The following is a 22,679-nucleotide window of genomic DNA, read 5'->3' as shown; positions in this document are numbered from 1 at the left end:
TAAGAAGTGGGCATAACCATCCTTAGTAAGGATTGGTGATGTTAGAAGCCTCTTACATTGCTGGTGGGATTATAAAATAGTGCAATCTCTATGGATAACAGTTTGGCATATCTTCAAAATGCTGAACATATACCATTACCACATGACCCATCAGTCCCATTCCTTGAAAATGTAAACAGATGATGTATATACTAATTCACAACATCTGAGTGATAAACAAATTGTGGTTTAGCCCTATGATGGAATAGTCCTCAGCAGTAAAATATAACTAATGATCCAGTAGCATGGTGAAATCTCAAAGATATTCTAAGTACAAGAAGTGAGACACAGAAGAGTAGACACTGTTTGACTGCCATCTATAAAATTCTAAAGCAGTCTCTCGCGACGACATACGTCAGTGCTGCCTCTGCCTGTGCGCGTGCGCGGTGGACTTCACTGTCCACCGGACCGTAAACTATCTGGATCTTCGTGGCGGTTCCTTGAGTGTTACTTACTGAACACCCTTCATACGGACCCAGGTTGCTGTATATACATTATACCTCAGTAAATCTGATTGAAAATACCCTGAAAAGCAGGGAGTTCTGGGAAACAAGAGCTGCAGCTCCAAGCGAATGCTAGTAACAGTAGTAATTGTAATTGCTGATTTTTAAAACTGCAGTTTAATATGAGGTAGCCAATCTACTAAGCCTTTTAATACATTAGATTATAACCCTGTGAGGAAGATATTATAGCCCCTATAGTTAAGGCACCTAGATTTTGGAATTTTTAAGTAGTTTGCCCAAATTCACATAGCTAGCAAATGGAGCTTCATCTGAGAAAGGAACTGGCGTGTGTGTGTGTGGCAGGTCACAGAAGATGATGGGTGGTATATAGTAGAGGGTCTTTAAAGATCAGCTATTGTAATATAAAAGATAAATACACACGACCTTTCGTTGACACATTTAAAAGATTCCTTCCCTCCCCTCCAAAAAACAGTTTTAAAATTGCACCCCTAATTTGAGGGGAAAACAATTCTATTAAAATGTTAATGGTACACATTTTTTTAATTATTAGTGTAAATTAGGACTTTTATCAAAAAGCAGGGCCCTTAGTACACTTAATTTATTCGACTACCATCTCTGTGCTATTACTGTCAATTACTTTAATTCTTTATATTATTGAAAGGCTGCAGTGGCCACGCCCTAGTCCTGGGCAAGAGAGGCAGAGCTTTCCCCGCTACTGCACGGTGGGCGCGCCGGGGCTGCCGCAGTGGCTCCTGGGAGTTGTAGTTCGTTCTGGTCTTGGTCTCCCTGACGCATTTCCTGTGCGTCCCTGTCAGCAGCCGTGGGCTCCGCCGAGGCCCGAGAGGCGCGCTCCGCATTCCGGGGCAGGCTGCCTTCACCGGTCACCGGTCACCAGTCATCGCGGTCACCCGAACTGCAGTGGGCTGTCCTCGTCGTTCCCGGAGGGGTGTCACGGAAACGCCCAGGACGGGCTTCTGAAAGTCAAGAGCGAGGACGAAGTCGATCTGGCCGCAGGTCCGTAGGTGGAGGCGGCCAGTCTTCCCCTGTTCCCCGCCGCCCATTCAGGGATCCGAGGAGCCGACGCTCCAAACCCGTTGTTTCCAGGCAGCGGACCGTACGGACTAGTCTGGCCTCCCTGCAGCCCGCCCGCGGGCGCGGCTGGGGCGGAAGCCGGGAGCCCAGCGGCTGCTGCTGTCGGCCTCCTCTCGCGGGGCACGGACAGCGCGGGGATGGCCACCAGGGTCCGCACAGCTGCCACCTGGGTGAGTCGGGTTTCGTCTCCTTTGTGTAAAGCTGTCCCCGAAGCTGTGTACCTGCCAGCTCCTCCAGGGCGATGGAAATGTCGTCTCCTGCTGACGTGATTGTTGCAAAACATCAAATTACTAAAGGTCACTGAAGTTAAAAATTACTCTTTTCATGGAAACTTCATTGAGGTATAAATTATATACCATAAGATCTCTCCGTTTAAAATATATCATTATGCGTGGCTGGTGTGGCTCAGTGGATTGAGTACAACAAACCAAAGGGTCGCCGGTCTGATTCCCAGTCAGGGCACGTGCCTGGGTTGCATGGCAGGTCGCCCCTGGGAGCGTGTGAGAGGCAACCACACGTTCTTGTCTGTCTCCTTGTCTTTCTCCTTTCCTTCCTTCTAAAAATAAATAAAATCTTTATATCATATAGTCGTTAATATAGTAGCACCCCCCACTTCCCATACATCGTTTTCCACTTAAAGGAGGCACTTTATGGCTTCGCTGTGGCGTATTGGAATTAACCGCCTCACTCCGGTGGTGCTTCGGGCCGTTACGAAGTAAAGCAAGGGTTAGTTCAGTGCAGTGGCTGTGATGCCACTGCAGCCCACAGTCTGCACATCCTGGCGAAGGGGTCCTTCGTGTCCTGGGTGGAGTAGAGTGGAAAAACGCAGGATTTTATCACACTACTTAGAATGCTTTACAATTTAAAACTCGTAAATTGTTTGCTTTGTGCAATTTTTCATTTAATGCTTTTGGACCGTAGTTGACCATGGAAAGTGAAACAGCAGATAAGGGGCAATTATTGCCCTCATGGAGTTGTGCAAATATCACCACCATCTGATTCCAGAACCTTGTCGCTGCTGAGAGAAACAAACCCTGTCCCCAACCATCAATCTACTGTGTGTTCTCGTGAATTTACCTATTTTGGACATTTTCCTGTAAATTGAATCATACCATACGTGGCCTTCTGTATCTGGCTTCTTTCATTTAGCATGTTTTCGAGGTCGCTCTGTGTTGCGCTCAGCCCATTGTTCTCAGTCACGTCGCTACTGACCGGGGCTGCAGGGCACAGTCTTCCGGTCCATACCCACAGACATGCCCTCGACTGGATCTAATGTTGTGGCTGCACTGGCCTTTGTGGTTCTTACTGTGGTTGTAAGAAACACGTCAGCAACAGCTATCGGGGAACTTTGAGAAAACAAGGATTGTTACTCCCAGGTCCTGGAAGGTACATGACACACCTGAGGGCCACATAGTAAGGTCAGGGTAGAGAGGGCAAGCACACACAGGCCTGGGGTTCTGCCTTGGTTGGGGTGGAAAGGTGGGGGTGCCTTTGGTGTTACAGGTTTGCACTTTTTTGGTGAATTTAAAATTTAAGGCTTGGAATTAAAGCACAGGAAGGGAAAAGCATGGTCACTCATGCCGGCTGTTACCTGCGTAAACCAGGGCTTTTGTAAGGGGAAGTTCCTGGGTGAGGCCTCCTGGCTCTTGGTGTCATTTGTGTAGTTGACTGTGTGCATCTCAGAAGGATGTTTTTGAAGTGGACACCTCAGCAATCAAAAGCTTAATGTCAAAGACTTACAGGATAAAAAGCTAATTGAGAGGCATTTAAACCACAAAAGTTAGCATTTATCAGTACTTTATTATCGCTTAATAACACTCCTGTGTGGAGATGGGACCCCATTTTGTCTGTCCATTCATTCATTAATGGATGTTTGGATTGTTTCCACTTTTTGGCTATTGTGAATAATGCTGTTAAGAACATTTGTGTAGTGTTTGTATGGACATACACTTTTATTTCTCTTGGCCAGATACCTAGGACTGGAATTTCTGGGTAATATAGTAATTCTGTGTTTAACATTTTGAGGAACTGCCAAAGTGGTCCAAGGTGGCTGCTCCATTTTGCTTTCCTAACTGTAACATGTGACAGTTGTAACTCTCCTACCCTATAGTGTACATAAAATGCTGTTTAAATATCAGTGCTACTACTATATCATGGTACATTCAGACAGTCCTTGCTCTCATCCATTCCACTCTATTTCTCTCCTCCAGAGGTAAGCACTTTTACAGTTTCTAGTTCTTTTCAGTGATTCTTTTGGAAATACAAGCAGGCACACACACACACACCTGACCTGACTCATTGCAAAGCTTTGTCAGGAAGCCTATGTTTCTGCCTCAAGCCTTTTCCTAGAGCTCAGCGTGCCTTGTCTCGCGTGTACATGTTGTATTTTGTTAAGAAAATTTCTGGAATAAGATAACTCTGGACACTCCCCTCTTTATATCCTCTCTGATTATTTCTTAGATCCTCTTCTTTTTTTTTTTTTTAAATCCTCACATGAGGATACCTTCATTGACTTTAGAGAGAGAGGAAGGGACACACACACACACACACACACACACTCTGATGTGAGAGAGAAACATCCATCAGTTGTCTCCCGTGCATGCCCTGACCAGGGATGGAACCTGCAACCTTTTGGGGCTTGGGGACAGCGCTTCACCCAACTGAGCCACCTGGCCAGGGCAGATCCTCCTGTTCTTGCATGCCCACAGCACCGTGAGGTCACTTTGTGACTCTACAGGAATATAGTTTTTAGTTGCCTGCAACTCGGAACTTGAGAAACATTGCTCAGAGTCCACTCGAGGGAGGTACTCTCCTGTTGGGGATGAACATTTATTGGTGGCTTCAGAGATTTGCAGTGTGTGGCTCAGCAGAATTTTCCATCATTTCCCACACTTCCTCTGCTGGGAACTGGTCTCTGTGAGGAGACCTGTCACCTCGGTTTCATTTGTTGTAGGTGTCTGGGCTTTTTTTCTGGCCTCTTGTTTTTATTTGGGAGTTTTGGGGAGATTAAATAATGGTACTGCTGCCCTGATCTCATCCTACTTCCAATGTTTTAACAACAAAAAGTAATGATCAGTGGGAGAGGCGAAGTGAATTTATTCATCAGCATCTGGATAGTGAGAGAAGGAACTCTTAACTGAAACAGGCTGTTCCATTCAAAATCCATTGCTTGTGTACCCTCCCCCCAAAAACAGTGTTTACTTCCGAGCACCTGGCATCTGGTTCTTAGTTAAGTGGCTGCCCAAGGTTGTCTGACTCACAGGGTAGTGGTTGTGCTTGTGGGGTCCCGGGGCCCTCTCAGAGCCTGGGGCGGTGGAGAGACTCTTCAGGTGCCAGGTTTCGCACAGTGGTACTGACCACAGTCTGCAGACCGCCTGTCCTGGCCTCCTGTAAACATGTTCTCTGGCAAAAGAGGCCAAGGTGGGGGCCCAGAGGATGTATGCTTGGTAAAGTGGCTTCCTCTTGAGTCTACAGGTCCCACCCCTTCAGGAACGAGACAGTTCGGGCAGTAGGATCAGAAAGCTCCGAGGTCAGGAACCCATTGTGGGTCAGAGGACGCCTGACCAGAAGCCTTCCCCAGGAGGACCCCAGCGGAGGCAGAAGAGGCAGTGGACAGAGCAGGTCCCACACTGGCTGTTTACTTCCCAGGAACAGCTGCAAACCACCAAGTCCCAGGTGAGTTGCTTGTTTATTGAAACCAGATTCTTTATTAGTTTTATTCATTCATTTACTTGTGAGGTTTTTTGTTGGGGGGAGGGATGTGATTCGTAGCTTAAAGGGTCAAGCTAGTCGCTCCTAGTTTGTGGCCTGCTTATCGTGATGGTTCCTGTAGTTTCCGTCTGCCTTTCTTTCTGTATTTCCTGGTCTCCCCATCCTCAGTTTCCATCTCCTTTTCCACCTCCCCCAACATTAGCTTGTGTTTTATGGATATCCTTTGGTTTATGTGTTCATAAAATGAGTATTGTTGTTGCTGTGTATTTTTAGTTCCCACTCCCTCCTCCCGCAGCCCCTGGCAACCACCTTTCTCCATTCTCTGCCTGTGGTTCCCGCTACTCTGGACGCTGCCTGTCAGTGCACTCACGTAGTAGGTGTCTCTTTGGACCAGGCTTCTTTCATTTGACAAAAAGTCCATGAGGTTTATCCACGATGGAGTGTGTTGCATAATTTCCCTCTTCTAAAGGCTGCCTGGTTTTCCCTTGTATGCACATATCACACTCATCCCATTGATGAACACTGGGACTGCTTCCACATTTTGGCCGTCGTGAGTAATGCTGCTGTGAACATGGATGCGAGTGTCTCTGTAAGACCCTGCTTTCTGTTCTTTCGGTGTAGACCCAGATTTTCCCCTGAACACTGCTTTTGTTGCATCCGATAAATTGTGGTATGTTGTGTCTGGTTTTCATTCAAGTCTAAGTATTTACTAATTTCTCTTTTCACTTCTTTGATCCATTGGTGGTTTAACTGTTGGAAGACACCATCACCCCATACCACTTCCCATAGTAGCTATTCTGTTCCATCTTCCCACCAATATGTTTCTATTTTTTTTTTAGATTTTATTTATTTATTTTTAGAGAGGGAAGGGAGGGAGATAGAAAGAGAGAGAGAAACATCAATGTGCGGTTGCTGGGGGTCACGGCCTGCAACCCAGGCATGTGCCCTGACTGGGAATCGAACCTGCGACATTTTGGTTCGCAGCCCGAGCTCAATCCACTGAGCTATGCCAGCCAGGGCTAATTTTTTATGTCTTCTTTAATTTCTTCCAGCAAGGTTTTCTACTTTTCATTCTGCAAGTCATTTTTACCTCCTTGGTTAATAAAATACTTAGAAATTTTATTTTTTCCTAAGTATTTTATTTTCTTAATACTATTATAAATGGAATTGTTTTCATAATTTGTTTTTCAGATTGATAATTGTTAGTGTACAGAAATACCAGAGCCCTGGCTTTTGGCTCAGTGGACTGCGCACCGGCCTTCAACCCAAAAGCCCGCAGGGTTGACTCCCAGTCAGAGCACATGCCTGGGTTGTGGGCCAGGTCCCCAGTTGGGGGAGTGTGAGAGGCAACCAATTGATGTTTCTCTCCCACTCATTCTCCCTCCTTTTCCCTCTCTCTGAAAATAAAATTTAAAAGTGTGGGGGAAAAAAGAATTTTGTATTTAAAAAAATACAATTGACTTTTGTGTGTCAACTTTGTATCCTGCTACTTTGCTGAATTTGTTCTGTTTTTTGTTTGTTCGTTTTGGTGGAGTCTTTAAAGTTTTATACATATAGGAACATAGAATCTCTGAACAGAGATAATTTTACTTTATTTACAATTTGGTTACCTTCTCTATCTTCTTTCGCCTGATGGCCCTGCCTAGAACTGCCAGCCCCATGTTGGATAGAAGTGGGAGAAGCAGGCATCCTTGCCCTGTTCCTGATCTTATAGGGGAAGCGTACAGTCCTTCACCATTGAGAACGATGTTCACTGTGGGCCTTTAGTACATGGCTTTTATCATGTTGGGCACTTTTCTTCTATTTCTACTGGTTCAGCGTTTTTATTGTTAAATGATGTTGAATTTTGCCACTTTTTAAATTTTTTTTAAGATTTTATTTATTTTTAGAGAGGGGGAAGGGAGGGAGAAAGACAAGGAGAGAAACATCAGTGTGTGGTTGCTTCTCGTGCGCTTCCGACTGGGCATCTGGCACGCAACCCAGGCATGTTCCCTGACTGGGAATCGAACCAGAGACCATTTGGTTCTCAGGCTGGCACTCAATGCACTGAGCCACACCAGCAAGGGCAAATTTTGGCATTTTTTTCTAAATTGAGGTAATTTTTTTTTTATTTTTCCCAATTTGAACGTAGTGTATAACTTTTAAAACATGCTGTTGAATTTGATTTGCTAGTATTTTATTGAGGGTTTTTTTTAAAGGCAAAGATTAAAGATAGATTTTTTAAATTGATTTGAGAGAGAGGAAGAGAAACATCAGTTTGTTGTTCCACTTATTGATGCATTCATTGGTTGATTCTTGTATGTGCTCTGACTGGTGATTGAGCCCACAACCTTGGCATATGTGGACAATGCTCTAACCAACTGTGCTACCCAACCAGAGCCAAAACTTTGTGTAATATTTATCTTTTAAAATCTGTTGAGGCTTAATTTGTGGCCTAACATATTGTTTATCCTGGAAAATGCCCCATTTGCAATTGAGAAGAGCAGGTATGCTGTTTTGGGGTAGAATGTTTCGTGTATGCATCTTTGGATCTAAAATGAGTCTCACCCTGGCTGGTGTGGCTCAGTGGCTTGAATGATGGCCTGTGAAACAAAGGGTTGCTGGTTCTATTCCCAGTCAGGGCACATGCCGGGGTTGCAGATCCAGTCCCCAGTGGGGCGGCGCATGAGAGGCAACCACACATTGATGTTTCTCTCCCTCTCTTTCTACCTCCATTCCCCTCTGTCTAAAAATAAATAACATAAAACGAGTCTCTTGTACACAGCATATAGTTGAGAGAGAGAGAGAAACATTGGTTTGTTGTTCCACTTATTTATGCTTTCAGTGGTTGATTCTTGTATGTGCCTTTAACGGAGTTTGAACCTGCAACCTTGGCGCTTTGGGACAATGCTCCAACCAACTGAGCTAGCTGGCCAGGGCCTACTCCCCTGAGTGTTAATGCATCTTCTCTAGCAGTGGTCACCTCTGTGGTACCCTTTCCCAGACTCCGCCTTCAGGCAGCATTGCTCTGCACCCCCTCTGTGCCCCTCATGTGCTCTGTTATTTCATCCTCACCTTTTTGATGCCCAGTTGCATTTGTATGTATTTAACTCTGCTTTCCTCTCTGAGATGCTGAATGTTTCCTGGGAGCAGGACTATATCATCCTTTTTTATATCACCTGCACCTAGTGAATACCTAGCAGCTACATTCAGTAACTACTGCAAAACTAGGGTAACCAGAGCCGCCCGGGTGTGCCATTGCAGTGGCCTGTGGGGTGTGCCTGTGTGTTTCATGAGCAGCTCTTCGCCTGCTCTGCTGTGCCCGTGGTGTACTCTGTGTGTCCTTCTGTCTTGGCTTCTTCGACTCCCACTTGCATTTGTATGTGGTTGACTTTGCTTTCCTGTACATTGTTGGACACTTGTCGGCAGGCATTTGTTTCACCTGCTGTTCTTAGCTGAACACCTGGTACCTGATATTCTTATATGTTGAGCGAAAGGCTGACTAATACAGCACATATGGATGGGAAAATTTTCAATGAATTTTGCTTTTATCGCAAAGTAGAATGTAATTGACGGAAACCCTCAGAAGCAGTCTGCTGTTGCCCACAGACTCAGTCAGGTAATCTGTAACTGTATGGGGATATGCCATTTCAGGAGTCACTGTCATTCACGGATGTGTTTGTGCCCTTTACCTGGGAAGAATGGCAGCTGCTGGACCCAGCTCAGAGACACCTGCACAGGAGCGTGATGCTGGAGAACTACAGCAACCTGGCATTCCTGGGTGAGTGCTGCTGACCTTGGGGGAGCCGCCTGGTTGCCAGGCTGCCTCCTGGCTGCTTTAAGCTGGGAGTTGGAGGTGGAGCTTTTGTGAAAGACTGAGTAATTATAGACTTCTGTGTAGAGGCCAGGTTCCCTTAGCCTCCCATTGCCATCAGAATATGCTCTTTGAATGGTGTTTGTTTAGCCAGAGTACAAAAGGGCAGCTTTATCATGTTGCCTCTTAACCAGATTGTCCCCATTTCTGCAGTATCCCTGAGCCCTAGGCAGCTTTGATCAAGGTTGACTGGGATTTTCCGTTTGCAGGGTACCAGCCCACCAAGCCTGATATCATCTTCCAGTTGGAACACGGAGAGCTGTGGATGATGCAGGCCCAAGTTGCAAGTCCAGGCCATTCAGGTGACTTAGATTTTTTTCCTTTTTATTTAGAATTGGTGTGAATTCTGAAGTGCTGCGCACCTCATGCTTGTACTTCTTGTCTCACCTGTAAGCATTCTTTCTCAGTTACTTTCCTCTCTGGCTCTCTTAGTCTTCTTTTACTTTCCCATGCATCTTAGTGTGACTTTCGTATCCCTTCAACTTCCTTTCTGTTTCCTAAATACATTTTTATATCCCTTACACTTATGTTACACAACAGCAGCCTCAATTTCCTTTCTTTTCCCTGAAACCACGCCTTCCATGTTTCTCCATGCTGATCACTGTAATGTCCTCACCACCCTTGCCAGGTGCATTCCTGCATCGTTGATGGTGTCGGTTTTCCTGCCCAAAGCCTTCCCCCTCCCCCTTACCCAGGCAGCACCCCACCGTACCCCCTTCTGCAATGCACACTCGACGGGCTTCTGCTCATTCTCCATTGGCTGCTCCTGCTGTTTCCTCTGAGCCCAAAGGAGTTTCTTTTTATATTTGCCATTTGCGTCATATATTGTAAATTTTAAAAGGTTTCTATTCTGAAGATGTAAACTCTTTTTTGTCTGTTGGGTGATTGATAGGTCATCCCTCTTTCATTCTGGGAGTGATTGGTCCACAGGGCATCTCGCCTGCCTGAGCCACTCCCTTGTCTCATTTTCACAAACTGGAACATCTCTTCCACTGCTTCGTAGCCACATCCTGCCTCCTCACCATCCTGATTGCTGCTTGTTTGTCCTGCCACACTCCTCGTTCTTCCTGGGCCCGGGGAGTCTTTGTCGGTTTTCATTTTTCATTTTGCCTATTCTGCCTTCTTTACCCATTATGCAAACCTTTTAAAGTCAAAATAATCTTTAATTATCATCACTTGCCTATGCCAATGTTCATTTCTGGTTTTGCTTTGTTTTCTCCAGTGCCCAGGAGTTTGGGGACATTTGTACTTCAGATTTGACTTATATTCAGGTCTGATCTCTGAACGTAAAACAATAACCTCACGAAATGGCATTTTCAAGGCAATTTAATGCTACACCAGGAGCATATTATCATTTATACCATGTTTCCATTTTTAGATAAAGCCTGTGAAATTGGTGATCATGTGGAATGTTATCAGGAAAATCAAGACAAGATGGGAAGTGTGTCAGATTGCTGTGAGTGTCCTGCATTTGGAGCACAATGTCTTCTTGCTACAGCTTGTATTCCTGCAAGACAAAAGCTTTATAAATGTGGCACATGTGGAAAGAGTTTGAAATATAATACAGACTTCAATAGTAATAATGTTGGAAAGAACCCTAATGGGTTTTATGCACAAAGGGAATCATTCCTCCATTGTAAACATGAACGAACTCTTTTTGGAGTAAAATACTGTGAAAGTAATGGATCTGGGAAAACTGTCGAGAAGCCACAACCCATGCGCCAACAAATCTGTATGGGAGGAAAGCCCTTCAAATGCAGTTACGGTGGGAATGTCTTCAGCAGCAAGTCATGCCTTGTAGTGCATCAGCGAACTTATGCAGAGATGGAGACCTGCAAGTATGATGGATGTGCCAGAGACATCAGCCCCAAGTGTCACCTCAGTGAACACCAGGGAAGTCACTCAGGAGAGAGAGTATATGAATGCAGTGAATGTGGGAAAGTCTTCAGTAGGAAAGACCAGCTTGTTTCATTCCAGAGAATTCATTCAGGACAGAAACCCTACGGGTGCAATGAATGTGGGAAAGCCTTCATGAGTAAGTCATACCTTGTTGTACACATGAGGACTCACACTGGCAAGAAACCTCATGAATGCCATGAATGTGGGAAATCCTTCAGTTTCAATTCACACCTCATTGTACACCGGAGGATTCACACAGGGGAAAGTCCTTATGAATGCAGTGAGTGTGGGAGAGCCTTCAGTCGTAAATATCAGCTTATTTCACACCAGAGAAGTCATGCAGGGGAGAAACCCTATGGTTGCAGTGAGTGTCAGAAAGCTTTTGGTTTGAAGTCACAGCTCATTATACATCAAAGAACTCATACGGGAGAGAAACCCTATGAATGCAATGAATGTCAGAAAGCCTTTAGTACAAAGTCAAACCTTCTGGTACATCAGAGAACCCATACGGGGGAGAAACCTTATAGTTGCAGTGAGTGTGGGAAAGTCTTTACTTTCAAGTCACAGCTCATCATACATCAGGGATCACACACTGGGCTGAAACCCTATGGATGCAACCAGTGTGAAAAAGCCTTTAGTTTGAAGTCACAGCTCATTGTCCACCAGAGAAGTCACACAGCTGTGAAACCCTACGGGTGCAGTGAATGTGGGAAAGCCTTCACGAGTAAGTCATACCTCGTTATACACACGAGGACTCACACAGGCAAGAAACCACATGAATGCCATGAATGTGGGAAATCCTTCAGTTTCAATTCACACCTGATTGTACACCAGAGGATTCACACAGGGGAAAGTCCTTATGAATGCAGTGAGTGTGGGAGAGCTTTTAATAGGAAAGATCATCTCACTTCACACCAGAGAACTCACGCAGGGGAGAAACCGTATAGGTGCAGTGAATGTGGGAAAGCCTTTAGTAGCAAGTCATACCTCATTGTACACATGAGATCTCATTCAGGAGATAAACCACATGAATGTAACAAATGTGGGAAAGCTTTTATTTGGAAATCACTACTCATTGTACACGAACGAACTCATGCAGGGGAAAACCCTTACAAATGTAATCAATGTGAGAAATCCTTCTGTGGAAAACTACGGCTTATTGTACATCAGAGAACGCACACAAGAGAGAAACCCTATGGATGCAGTGAGTGTGACAAGGCCTTCGTTAGGAAATCTCAGCTCATTGTACATCACAGAACTCATTCAGGCGAGAAACCCTATGGATGTAAAGAATGTGGAAAAGCCTTCTCGCAGAAATCCGTTCTCAGCGCACATCAGAGGACTCACACAGGAGAGAAACCCTGGCAGTGCACTGGGTGTGGGAAAGCTTTTTGTTGGAAGTCACAGTTCCTTATGCATCAAAGAACTCATGCAGATGAGAAACCTATTGACAAGTTAAATGTAAGAAACTTTCTCTCAAAAGTCAATTCACAGGGAATAACCAGCAAATCCATATAGAAGAGAAACTCTATAAGTGAAGTCATTTTTTACACCAGAAATCTTACACTGAATAAAAGCCTTGTGAATGTACAGTATGTGGAAGGGTGTCCACAGAACACTTTTTATTTATTTTAGAAGAAAGGGAGAGAGAAACATTTGTTCCAAATATTGATGTATTCATTGGTTGATCATCGTTTCCTGACCAGGGCTGACTGTGCCACATTGGCATAGTGGGACGATACTCTAACTGAGCTGCCTGGCCAAGACCCCAGAAAGGTGTCTTTTTAATCCATACTTTATTAATTAAACACTGGGATTTTAATGACAGAAAATGTCTACTCTGCATAGCAATATTCTTAACAAATGCAACTTTTTCCTAGGGTAAAATGACTTATTAAAAGTGTGTTTTAATAATAGAAGCAACCTCTGTTACTCTCTTTGTGAGTGGACCTGGTGACACCTCTTTAGTGACGACGTACGTCACCGTGTGTGCATTTCTAACTGGGCAGGACGTCCTGGTGTGTGTGAAGACTCAGAACCCGTCACAGCACTTGCACTCACTGCACATACTCTGCCAGGGGGTGGGGTTTTTCACCAAGGTAGGCTGGTGTACTAGATGTGAAAATGTTAATGGACTCCTTAAGTACAGAAAAGCAAACAGGTCTTGTTTTCTGTTAATCACCTTTCAATTATTAATTAGTTCATTTTATATTGATTACCCAGTGTACCTTTAGCTATTGTCATTTTTTAAAATCCTCATCTGAGAGTATATTTATTGACTTTAGAGAGAGGAAGGGAAACATCAATGTGAGAGAGAAACACCAATCACTTTGCTCCTGTATGTGCCCTGACTGGGGATTGAACCCACAACCTAAGGATGTGCCCTGACCAGGAGTTGAACGGCAACCTTTTAGTGCACAGGACAATGCTCCAACCAAGCAATCTGTCCAGGGCACAATCGTCATTTTTAATTCTAGTTTACTTGTCTTTATTTTAGCTTTGTGGTATTTTTGTAATACATTTAAGTGATGCTGAAATATTTACATATAGTTGTAATGGAAGGGTGGTAAGAAAGCATTTTGCCAGCTGCTTACTTGCAAAGTCTGTGCTTCACAACCTCACCAGTTTCATTATGTGAATGAGCAGAATGAATGTGGAAAGAGTTGGGTCCCTGGCAATTAGATTAGCACTATCTTGGAGGAATATGAGGATTCAAAACTGCAAGTATTTCTGAAGCACCCTCCACTTTGTACTCTTTACTTGAGGGAATCTCTCCTGTTTCTTCCTTGAAGGAGATATTTAATAATTTCCAAGTGACTAATCTTTATTGTTTTCAGCTCATTATACAGGACATAATCTCAAGATACTGGGATGAATGATGATTCACAGAAGGGAAGAGAAGGCTTGGATAAAGAAATAAGTTCAGATATTTGCTAAAGGATGTCCCCTAAATCTGGGAAATCTCATGAATATGTATTTTGTCATTGATGTACTATGAAGATACACACAGTACAGATAAGCACATAAGGGAAAATCTACATACAGTTTACTACTCGCCTCGGTCAATTAGATTTTAAAAGTTGCTGTGTTGTGTGATGCAAATGCACATGAAACCTCAAAGACTTGCAGTGCCGTGGGGAAAGGAAGGACAGTGCTGGATTCGGTTTTAATCTTAAATGCAGTGATAAATTTAATCTTAAACTTACCAGATACTTGAAACTTAGAGGAAATTAATAGATGCACAAACAGTAAATCAACTTACATTAAAAATTGGATTTCTGGTGTGAAAATCTACCTAATCCCTTCAACCCAGCCCCAGAAGGCAAAGACATTCCAGAGACTTTTCTGTAACAGTTGATAGTTACAGAAAAGTTAAAGGAAAGGTGATTCCGATATTTTATAGTATTGCCCAGAAAACAAACATTGGGGGTTGAAGGATGAATTTTAAGTCATTTATGGACCTAGATTTTAATGTCCTAAATAGAATTTTTAGCAAAATGCATGTAATCATGTATATTTTTTAAAAGCCTTGACATTGTTAAGTGCAGCAGACCACTGGTAGTGGGCCTGGTGTTCCTTCATTCCCAACAGAGGCACGGTAGTTTTCCTAGGGCAATGTGGACTGCTACAAAGCTACATCTCTCCGTTTTCTTTGCAGTTAAGTGTAATTGTGCTACTAAACCATATGCAAATGGGAATACAAGTTGTTGAGAGGGTCTAACGGAAAGGTTCTTCAGAAGGAAAACAAACAGCTGGGAGGTGTCTCCCAGTGTCCTCTCATCTTCCTCTTCCATATGCAGCATGTCATCGCGGGGTTGTCTCAGGAGACCATGTTGAGGAGGAAGCCAACTGCAGAATGCCATGGAAAGAGCGGTGTGGCTCTCTGCTAATGATGGAGCTACTAGAGTCGCCGTATACCACTACCATCTGGGCACGTTTCACACAGGAGAGAAGTAAAGGGCCTTGTTTCAGCACCTTTGCATGGGGGAACACTTGGTTCTGTTGTATGCAGCCGAATCTGATCCTTTTTCAGGGTGTTTGGAAGACAACAGTAGAAAATTATTTCATAAAAGCCACACTGCCAGGTAAAGAAAAGCCCTATATTATCAATATGTGTAGATAATTAAATTAGGACTAGAAATGAACCCCTTTAACTCCTTCAAGGAGTGTTCATAAAAATGACTAATGTCATGCATAATGGCAAAACAATGGACATGTACCTTTAAGAAAATTACAAGGATGTTCATTTTATTGAACAGTGTAATGGAGGTTGTAGCTAAGATGTGAAAACAAGTTATAAGGAATCTGAGGTTGGTTCAGAAACAAAAAAAAATTCCAATTTTATACCTAGCTATTGTGTTCTAGTTAAACAAATTGGGTAAGCTACAAAATCAAGAAACCAAAGAAACCCAAATCAACAAAACACTAGAAAGGAAGGGATATTCTGTGTAAGAAAAATGTTGCACCCTTTGCAATGGTATGGGTGGACCTGGAGGACATTGTCCTAAGTGAAATAAGCCAGTCAGAGAAAGACAAACCCCTTATGATTTCACTCATGTGTGGAATCTAATGAAAAAACTGGACTAGGCAACTCGGGACTTCCGGCCAAGATGGAGGCATAGGTAGACACTGCCTCCTCGCACAACCAAATTAAGGACAACAAAAATTTAGAAACAAAAAACAACAACCAGAACTGACAGAAAATTGAACTGTACGGAAGTCTGACAACCAAGCAGTTAGACACATTCATCCAGTCCCGTAGGAGGGATGGAGTCAGGTGCCAGGTGGAGAGAGGTCACAGCAAAGTCTTGCAGACCCCTGCGCACAAGGCAGCGGCTGACGGACCCCAGGTGCAGGTTGGCAGCAGGCAGACCCAGCGAGGCTCGCAGGGCAGCTGGTGGACTGGGTGGTCCCACATTCTTGCGCAGACAAAGCAGGTGAAGTTGGGGAATGAGACAGACCTCGAAGCCCAGGGCCCCAGCTCAGGGAAATAAATCCTCAAAACACCAATTTAAAACACCTGTGGGGGTGAGGCGTAGGGAGAGACTTCCAGCCTCACAGGAGAGTTTGTTGGGGAGACCCACTGGGCCCTAGAACGTACACAAGCCCACCTACGTGGGAATCAGCACCAGAAAGGCCCAGTTTGCTTGGGGGAAGCAGTGGGAGGACTGAAATCCAAGAGAGAGCGGAGCAAGCGCCATTGTTCCCTCTCGGACCCCGCCCCCACATACAGTGTCACAACCCAGTGACTGGGTTGCCCCGCCCTGGTGAACACCTGAGGCTCCGCCCCTCATACGTAAACAGGCACAATCAGACCAAAGGGGGAGGGGAAGATGACTCAAAAGGAAGAACAGATCAAAGCCTTAGAGCAAATAAATACTTTCAAGCAACGAAGAGATAGCCAAACTATCAGATGCACAGTTCAAAGCACTGGTAATCAGGATGCTCACAGAATTGGTTGATTTTGGTCGCAAATTAGATGAAAAAATGAAGGCTATGCTAAGTGAAATGAAGGAAAATGCACGATAGTGATGGGAAGAAAACTGGGACTCAAAGCAATGTAGTGGACCAGAGGGAAGAAAGAAACAACCAAACAGAAAAGAATGAAGAAACGAGAATTCAAAAAAAAATTAGGAAAGGCTTAGGAAACTTCCTAACATCCAAATTATAGGGGTGCCAGAACCCATCAGACTGTCAGCTGATTTCTCAAAAGAGACCTTGCAGGCAAGAAAGGGCTGGAAAGAAGTATTCCAAGTCATGAAAGGCAAGGACCTCCATCCAAGATTGCTCTATGCAGCAAAGCTTTCATTTAGAATGGAAGGACAGATCAAGTGCTTCTCAGATAAGGTCAAGTTGAAGGAGTTCATCATCACTAAGCCCTTATTATATGAAATGTTAAAGGGACTTACTTGAGAAAAAGAAAAAAAAACGTCTATAGTAAAATGACAGCAAATTCACTATTATTAACAACCACACCTAAAGCAAAACCAAAAATAAACTAAGGAAACAACTAGAACAGGAATAGAACCATAGAAATGGAGATCACATGGAGGGTTAGCAACAGGGGAGTGGGAGGAGAGAGGGGGAAAAGGTATAGAGAATAAGTAGCAGAGATGGTAGGTAGAAAATAGACAGGGGGAGGGCAAGTGTAGTATGGGAAATGTAGAAGCTAAAGAACTTATGACACATGGACATGAACTGAAGGGGGAGAATGTGGGTGGGAGGGGGTGTGCAGGGTGGAGGGGAATGAAGGGGGAAAATGGGACAACTGTAATAGCAGAATCAATAAAGTATATATTATAAAAAACTGAACTAAAGCAAAACTGAGACAGCAAGATAACTGTTAAGGGTTGGGGGAGGCTAGTGGGTGGAGGTAGTGAGCAAAAAGGAAAAAGGACTCACACGTGGAGAACAGTGGTGATTGCAGGGGGGTGGGATATGAGGGGACTAAGTCGTAATGGGAAAAATACAGTAAAACACTAAAGTGAAGGCATCAAAAATTCATAAATTAGTCTGTCAGAAAAAGAAAAATGTTGCTGCTCTCATTCTTGGCGCAACTGCAGCGAGAGACGTCCTGCAGAGTGAAGGGAAACCACACACCACAGTTGGCCCTGGACGGGCATGATGGTCCAGGCTCCCTGGCAACCCCACCACGGGCGTGTCCAGCCAACTCTTTCCCATGGCGCATCATGGGGCCCTTACAGATAGTACGACGAGTGCAATGTTGCCAGAGAAGGCTGAGAAAGGATTGTGCTGAGGTGCCCAGGTCCTCTCCTAAGTGCAAGGCAGATACTATGTGAAGACAGTGCAACAATTGAAAGAAACCCCTGAAGAGTCTACTTGCAGGCAGAAGGTTGGGTAAAGAACTCCCCTGCCGCCCTTCCATGTGAATGAAAATTGCCTCAAGGCACTCAGGACTTTGTACAAGACATGGCAGAAGGGTCAGGAGAGCTGACAGGGTCTCTAAGGCGTTGTAGGCCTTTGCGGGGCTGAGGGGTCAGAGGTCAGAAGAACTGGAAAGCAAGGGGACCTCCGCATCCCAGAAAGTGGGCAGGCTGTGGGGCCAGCAGGTATTTCACACTGCCAAAGCTGGTGGCCTGGCTTTGAGCACAAGCTAATCTCAGACATTCCCACGTTCTGATCCCAGGTGCTCCTGAGGGAAACTTCCTGGTCCTGCCCTCAAAATAGTTGAAAGAAGGTGTGGTCTAAATCCAGCCTAAAACTGCAAGGAAGCCCAGGCCAGCTTAAATACAGCTGGGACTGAATCGGTCTCACCCAGTCTAACAGCTGACATGAGAAAATATGCACCCTTTAATAGAAATACAGACAGACCCAGGGCAAAGAAATAAATCAGGAATAAAGAGATTATATACAATTATGAAGGCTTCATTTCACCAAAGAAACCCCAAGTGTGTGTGCATGAAACTGAAGCTTCAAAATCATGCAAAAACTGAGCCGAAAAGAATATGCTCTTATCATTTTAGTTGGACACGTTTACTTCTCAGTAACTGGGAGACCAAATGTCAGCAAGGCCATAGATGAACTGAGTAATGCCATCCACAAAGTGGAGCCAAGGCATTTGTAGAATATTCAACTGCAGGTTACACATTTGTTTTTGTTATGAATCAAATTGACATTTCTCTCCCATTCTAAAAATACATTTAAAATTTTTAAAAAGATAAAAGTCATGTAATAGGCAAAAACATTCAACAACTTAGATGATATGGACAGTCTTCTGGAAAAACAAAACCTAAAACTAAGAGCAAAAAAAATTTGAAAAATTGATTCCAAATTTAAAAACCTTTCCATAACAAAAGCCTGAAGCCTGGATGACTTCACTAGTGAATTCTTCCTGACAGTTAAAGAAGAAATAATTCCAATCCTGTAAAAATTTCAGAAAATAGGAAAAGCAAAACAATCCTTCCCAATAGTTTTAAAGAGACCAGCATAACTGTGGTGACAAAATGAGATAAACAGTTGGGAAAAAAAACCCAAAATGTAGACATATCTCTTTCATGAACATAGATGCAAAAATTCTAAACAAAAAATTAGCAGCCTGAATCTAATGATATGTAACAATTGTATCATGATCATGTATGGTTTATTCTATCCAAATATGATTTAATTGAAAAAAACTATTCCACCACAATTTCAAAATAAAAGAGAAAAACCTAGTCCAGAGACAGAAAAAAGTTGATGAAATTAAACTTTATTCAAAGTGCAAAATCTTAAAATTAGTAAGATAAACCTCATACCTCATATGAGAAATTATCACGTGTAATTCAATGAATTTTATGGCCCTAATTCGTTGTTATTCCGTCACTTTTTTGTTTGGCATTTGCTGAACACTGAATGTCCCAGATAAGATGTTATTGTTTACCAGCATTGTCTTACGGTAGCCTACTACCCGCTTCTGAGCTAGGGTTCCCTTCCCTTGTTATTGATGAAGAAACATTGAAACAGTTTCCAGAGTTTCCCCACCATTAAGTGGCCGCCTTTAACTTGGACTGAAAGCCTACATTCCTAACTTCAGCACAGAACTAGTTGTATTCCTAAGTACCTAAATCAGGACAAAGTCTTCATAAGCTCCCATTGTAAGAAAGGCCTCATCTTCCAAGGAAAGGTCATTAACCGAGGCGAGTTGTAAATACAGGCTGCCTTTCCTCTCACCATGCGGTCTAACGTCTGTCTAACGCAGCCATTAGCACATTCTAAAGCAGTTTCTTAGATACGTGGATGTTTAAGTTTCACTGACTCGGTTGATGTTAACTGGGTAAAGAGGGCCGTCAGGAATGTTTCATTGCGCACACACTGTGGTTTAGAGAAAGGGACTACGCTCCCCTTGCCAGAAGGTTTTCCCGGTAAACCGCCGGGGAGGACGGCGTTGCTGCGAGCAACTTCTCAGTTCCTCTCGTTATACTGGGTCCGTCGGGTTTGCTTCCCCCAACCCCGTTTTCTGTGTTTTCTTTTTTTCATGCCTTGGAGAGAATCTAAAAGTAGAAAAACAAAGTATCTTTTTATAAAAATCAGAAAACACGAGTAAGGAAAGAAATTAAAATGCCTAGTAAAAAGAATTATATCACCCAGGGTCAACCAGAATTCAACGTTTTATTATATGTACTTTTCCAATGGGCTCCTATCACTCCAGCTGTCTCGTAACTCGCCATTTTTATTGTACCATTTGTCATGATCCCGGGTCGGGCCGTGAGCGTTAAGTGTGGTTACTTGGCAAATCTTCCACCAGCCGCTTGGATTCCCGTATTTTCACTTAACGCCGAAATGTCAGTCTTTGTGCCTAAGTCTTTGCATAAGCTCTGCAGCCAAGAGAATTTTTTCTTTTCTAGTCAGACCTTGATCATCCTTTAAGAACCAGCTTGCAACCTTCCACTCCTCTCATTTCCGAAACACCGTCTAGCGCGCTGGGTGGGGCAGCGCGCAATGTGTTCCCTGCACCGAAGACCACGTCTGAGCAGGACGTCGGGATTCCCACCGACTAGACCTGCATCAGCGAGTGCCGAGACTCCTCTCTCCTTGCTGGTGGAGACATCCCAAAGGCCCGCCGCCCGCTGCCGGACGCTCGGGATCCCGCGAAGGTCAGGCCGGCGCGGGATTCAGTTCGCTGGGGCTGTTCCCGGGTGCCCCTGCGGCCCGACTCAGTGCAGCCCCCTCCTGAATCGCGAGCCCCGCGTCCCGCAGGGGTCTCTGCTCCCGCCCTGTGTCCTTGGGTCCTGGGTTTGAAAGGCACAGTCGTCCAGCGGGGCCAGAATAAATAGATCCCCACGGGGTTTGGCTCCTTGATCCACCTGGGCTGGTGGCCTGGGGTCAGCCAAGGGTCACCGCTTCCTCCGGACCCCGCCTCTGGGGCGTGGGGGTGGGGACGCCCTCGTCTCCGCTGCAGCCTCAAGACCCGCCTGCTCCGTCCGGGAGCTGAGGACTTGCACAGCCAGTTTACATGGTGCCTCCGAACGCCAGAACTTCTTGGCGCCCCCTGGACTGCACGGACCCCGGGAACAGGGGGAGTCAGGCGGGGCCCTCGCCCGGATTGGCTGCAGCTTCGATACTTTGTAGCGACCGAACCTTTTACGCTGCCTGGCAGTCGCCACGGCGCCTCCCTGGAGCGGCGGGCGGAGCACGTGCTCGCAGGGCCAGCGCGGAAGTGGGACTGGGGGGTGGGGTGCGGACCCCGAGCCCTGAAGTGGATGCGGCGGGGTAGGACTCTTGGCCTCCGCAGCAAGCAGCTCCTGGTGAAAGGTACGTGGCGTCGGACCCCAGCCATAGGGGTGTAGGGGTCGGGCCTCTGGGCAGAGCTGCCTACCGTTCTCCCGTCCGCTCCATCTGCGCCCAGGGCCGAGTCCCCTCAGGGTTCGGGTCCTGTCCGCAGGAGCCCGGCCCTTAGCCTCTTTTCCGCCTCCCCTGGAGCCCGTGGGGTCGGCGCTGGAGGAAACGCGGGTGAGGAGCCTAGTTCTCCCCTTCCTGTACCCGTTGAACCTCTGTAGCTTCTGCTCTCTCGGGGACCCGGGGTCTGGGCCTCCCGTCCATTAGGACGGGGTGAATCTTAGGGTCCGGAGTCAGGACCTGGTGAAGTGGCGACGTAGGTGGGAGCGCGTCCACTTGGACAGGTGGGCGTGGAGCCGGGAGGAAGGTGGGGGAGGGGGGGCGCATAGCCTGAAGCGAGCGCTGCGCGGCTGCGCGCGCAGATTTTTCACAACCTTAGTGGAAAGTTCAACAGAATCTGCTAAAAACTTAGATTTCCCATAGCACCGCCCGTTAACTTGGCCCCCAGGAACATGGTCCATAGAAATAAGGCCTTATCCTTGGAAACGTTCACGGCTGCAAGGTGTTTGAACACATTGCAGCCTCTCCTTTCATGGGACACTTTGCAGGACCATGCATATGCGCCGGCACATGTCCTTGGTACTAGCTGGATCAGCCATCCCTCTGTGCTGTTAAAAATAAGTGTATGGGGCGGGGGGAGAAAATGCAGACAAACTGTAATTGAACAACAATAAAATAATTTTTTAAAAATTGGTGTATGGCCCTGGTTGGTGTGGCTCAGTGGATTGGGTGCGGCCCTACGAACCAAAAGGTGTCAGGTTTGATTCCCGGTCAGGGCACGTGCCTGCGTTAAGGGCCAGGTGATATGAAGGGTAATCAATGATTGCTTCTCTCCCTTCCTCCCTCTCTTCCCCTCTCTGTAAAAATAATAAATAAATTTTTATATTAAAAATATTTTATTTATTTATTTTTAGAGAGAGAGAAAAGGAGGGAGAGAGGGAAACGTCAATGTGTGGTTGCCTCTCATGCGCCCCCTACTGGGGGCCTGGACTGCAACCCAGGTATGTGCCCTGAGTGGGAATCAAACCAGCGACCCTTTGGTTCCCAGTCAGTGCTCAATCGACTTAGCCACACCAGCCAGGGCAGAATAATAAAAAAAATATTTTTAAAAAATAGGTGTATGTATACATAGATTTGTATAAAAAAGAAACTGATAAAGCTTTGAAGTCCACTTGCTATAGCTTTCATGTGTCAGGGGGGCAGCACGGGCTTTGTGGAATAACGACTCAGTTCTCTTTGCTTGGGCCCTGCAGCCAGCCTTCTGGGCTCAGGCTATGTCAGGTCCC

At 45.2% G+C, this 22,679-nt stretch overlaps 1 protein-coding gene across 2 annotated transcripts; it reads left to right on the top strand.

Annotated features, from left to right (window-relative positions):
• LOC114489727 (zinc finger protein 268) lies at positions 1 to 12,972 on the top strand. Of its 2 annotated transcripts, none has more exons than XM_036013909.1 (5): positions 1 to 1,765; positions 5,070 to 5,270; positions 8,940 to 9,066; positions 9,369 to 9,461; positions 10,382 to 10,497. In XM_036013909.1, exons 1-5 carry the CDS (start codon positions 1,733 to 1,735, stop codon positions 10,417 to 10,419), a joined length of 492 nt encoding a protein of 163 aa, XP_035869802.1. In that variant the 5' UTR covers positions 1 to 1,732; the 3' UTR covers positions 10,420 to 10,497. The 2 variants fall into 2 exon arrangements, with proteins under 2 accessions (XP_035869802.1, XP_035869801.1); XM_036013908.1 differs by lacking the exon at positions 10,382 to 10,497 and adding an exon at positions 10,538 to 12,972 and having other exon boundaries at positions 4 to 1,765.
• Positions 12,973 to 22,679: the final 9,707 nt, after the last annotated feature.

Source organism: Phyllostomus discolor, chromosome 13 (assembly GCF_004126475.2).
Source record: "Phyllostomus discolor isolate MPI-MPIP mPhyDis1 chromosome 13, mPhyDis1.pri.v3, whole genome shotgun sequence".
In the NCBI taxonomy this organism is placed as follows: Eukaryota; Metazoa; Chordata; class Mammalia; order Chiroptera; family Phyllostomidae; genus Phyllostomus; species Phyllostomus discolor.
This window is presented reverse-complemented; position numbering and strand designations above follow the sequence as displayed.

Coding starts and splice junctions, on each gene's coding strand:
- LOC114489727 (XM_036013908.1), top strand. CDS start 1,733: ATGGCCACCAGGGTCCGCACAGCTGCCACCTGG. Junction 9,067..9,368: donor CAGCAACCTGGCATTCCTGG/GTGAGTGCTGCT, acceptor TTCCGTTTGCAG/GGTACCAGCCCACCAAGCCT. Junction 9,462..10,537: donor TGCAAGTCCAGGCCATTCAG/GTGACTTAGATT, acceptor TTCCATTTTTAG/ATAAAGCCTGTGAAATTGGT.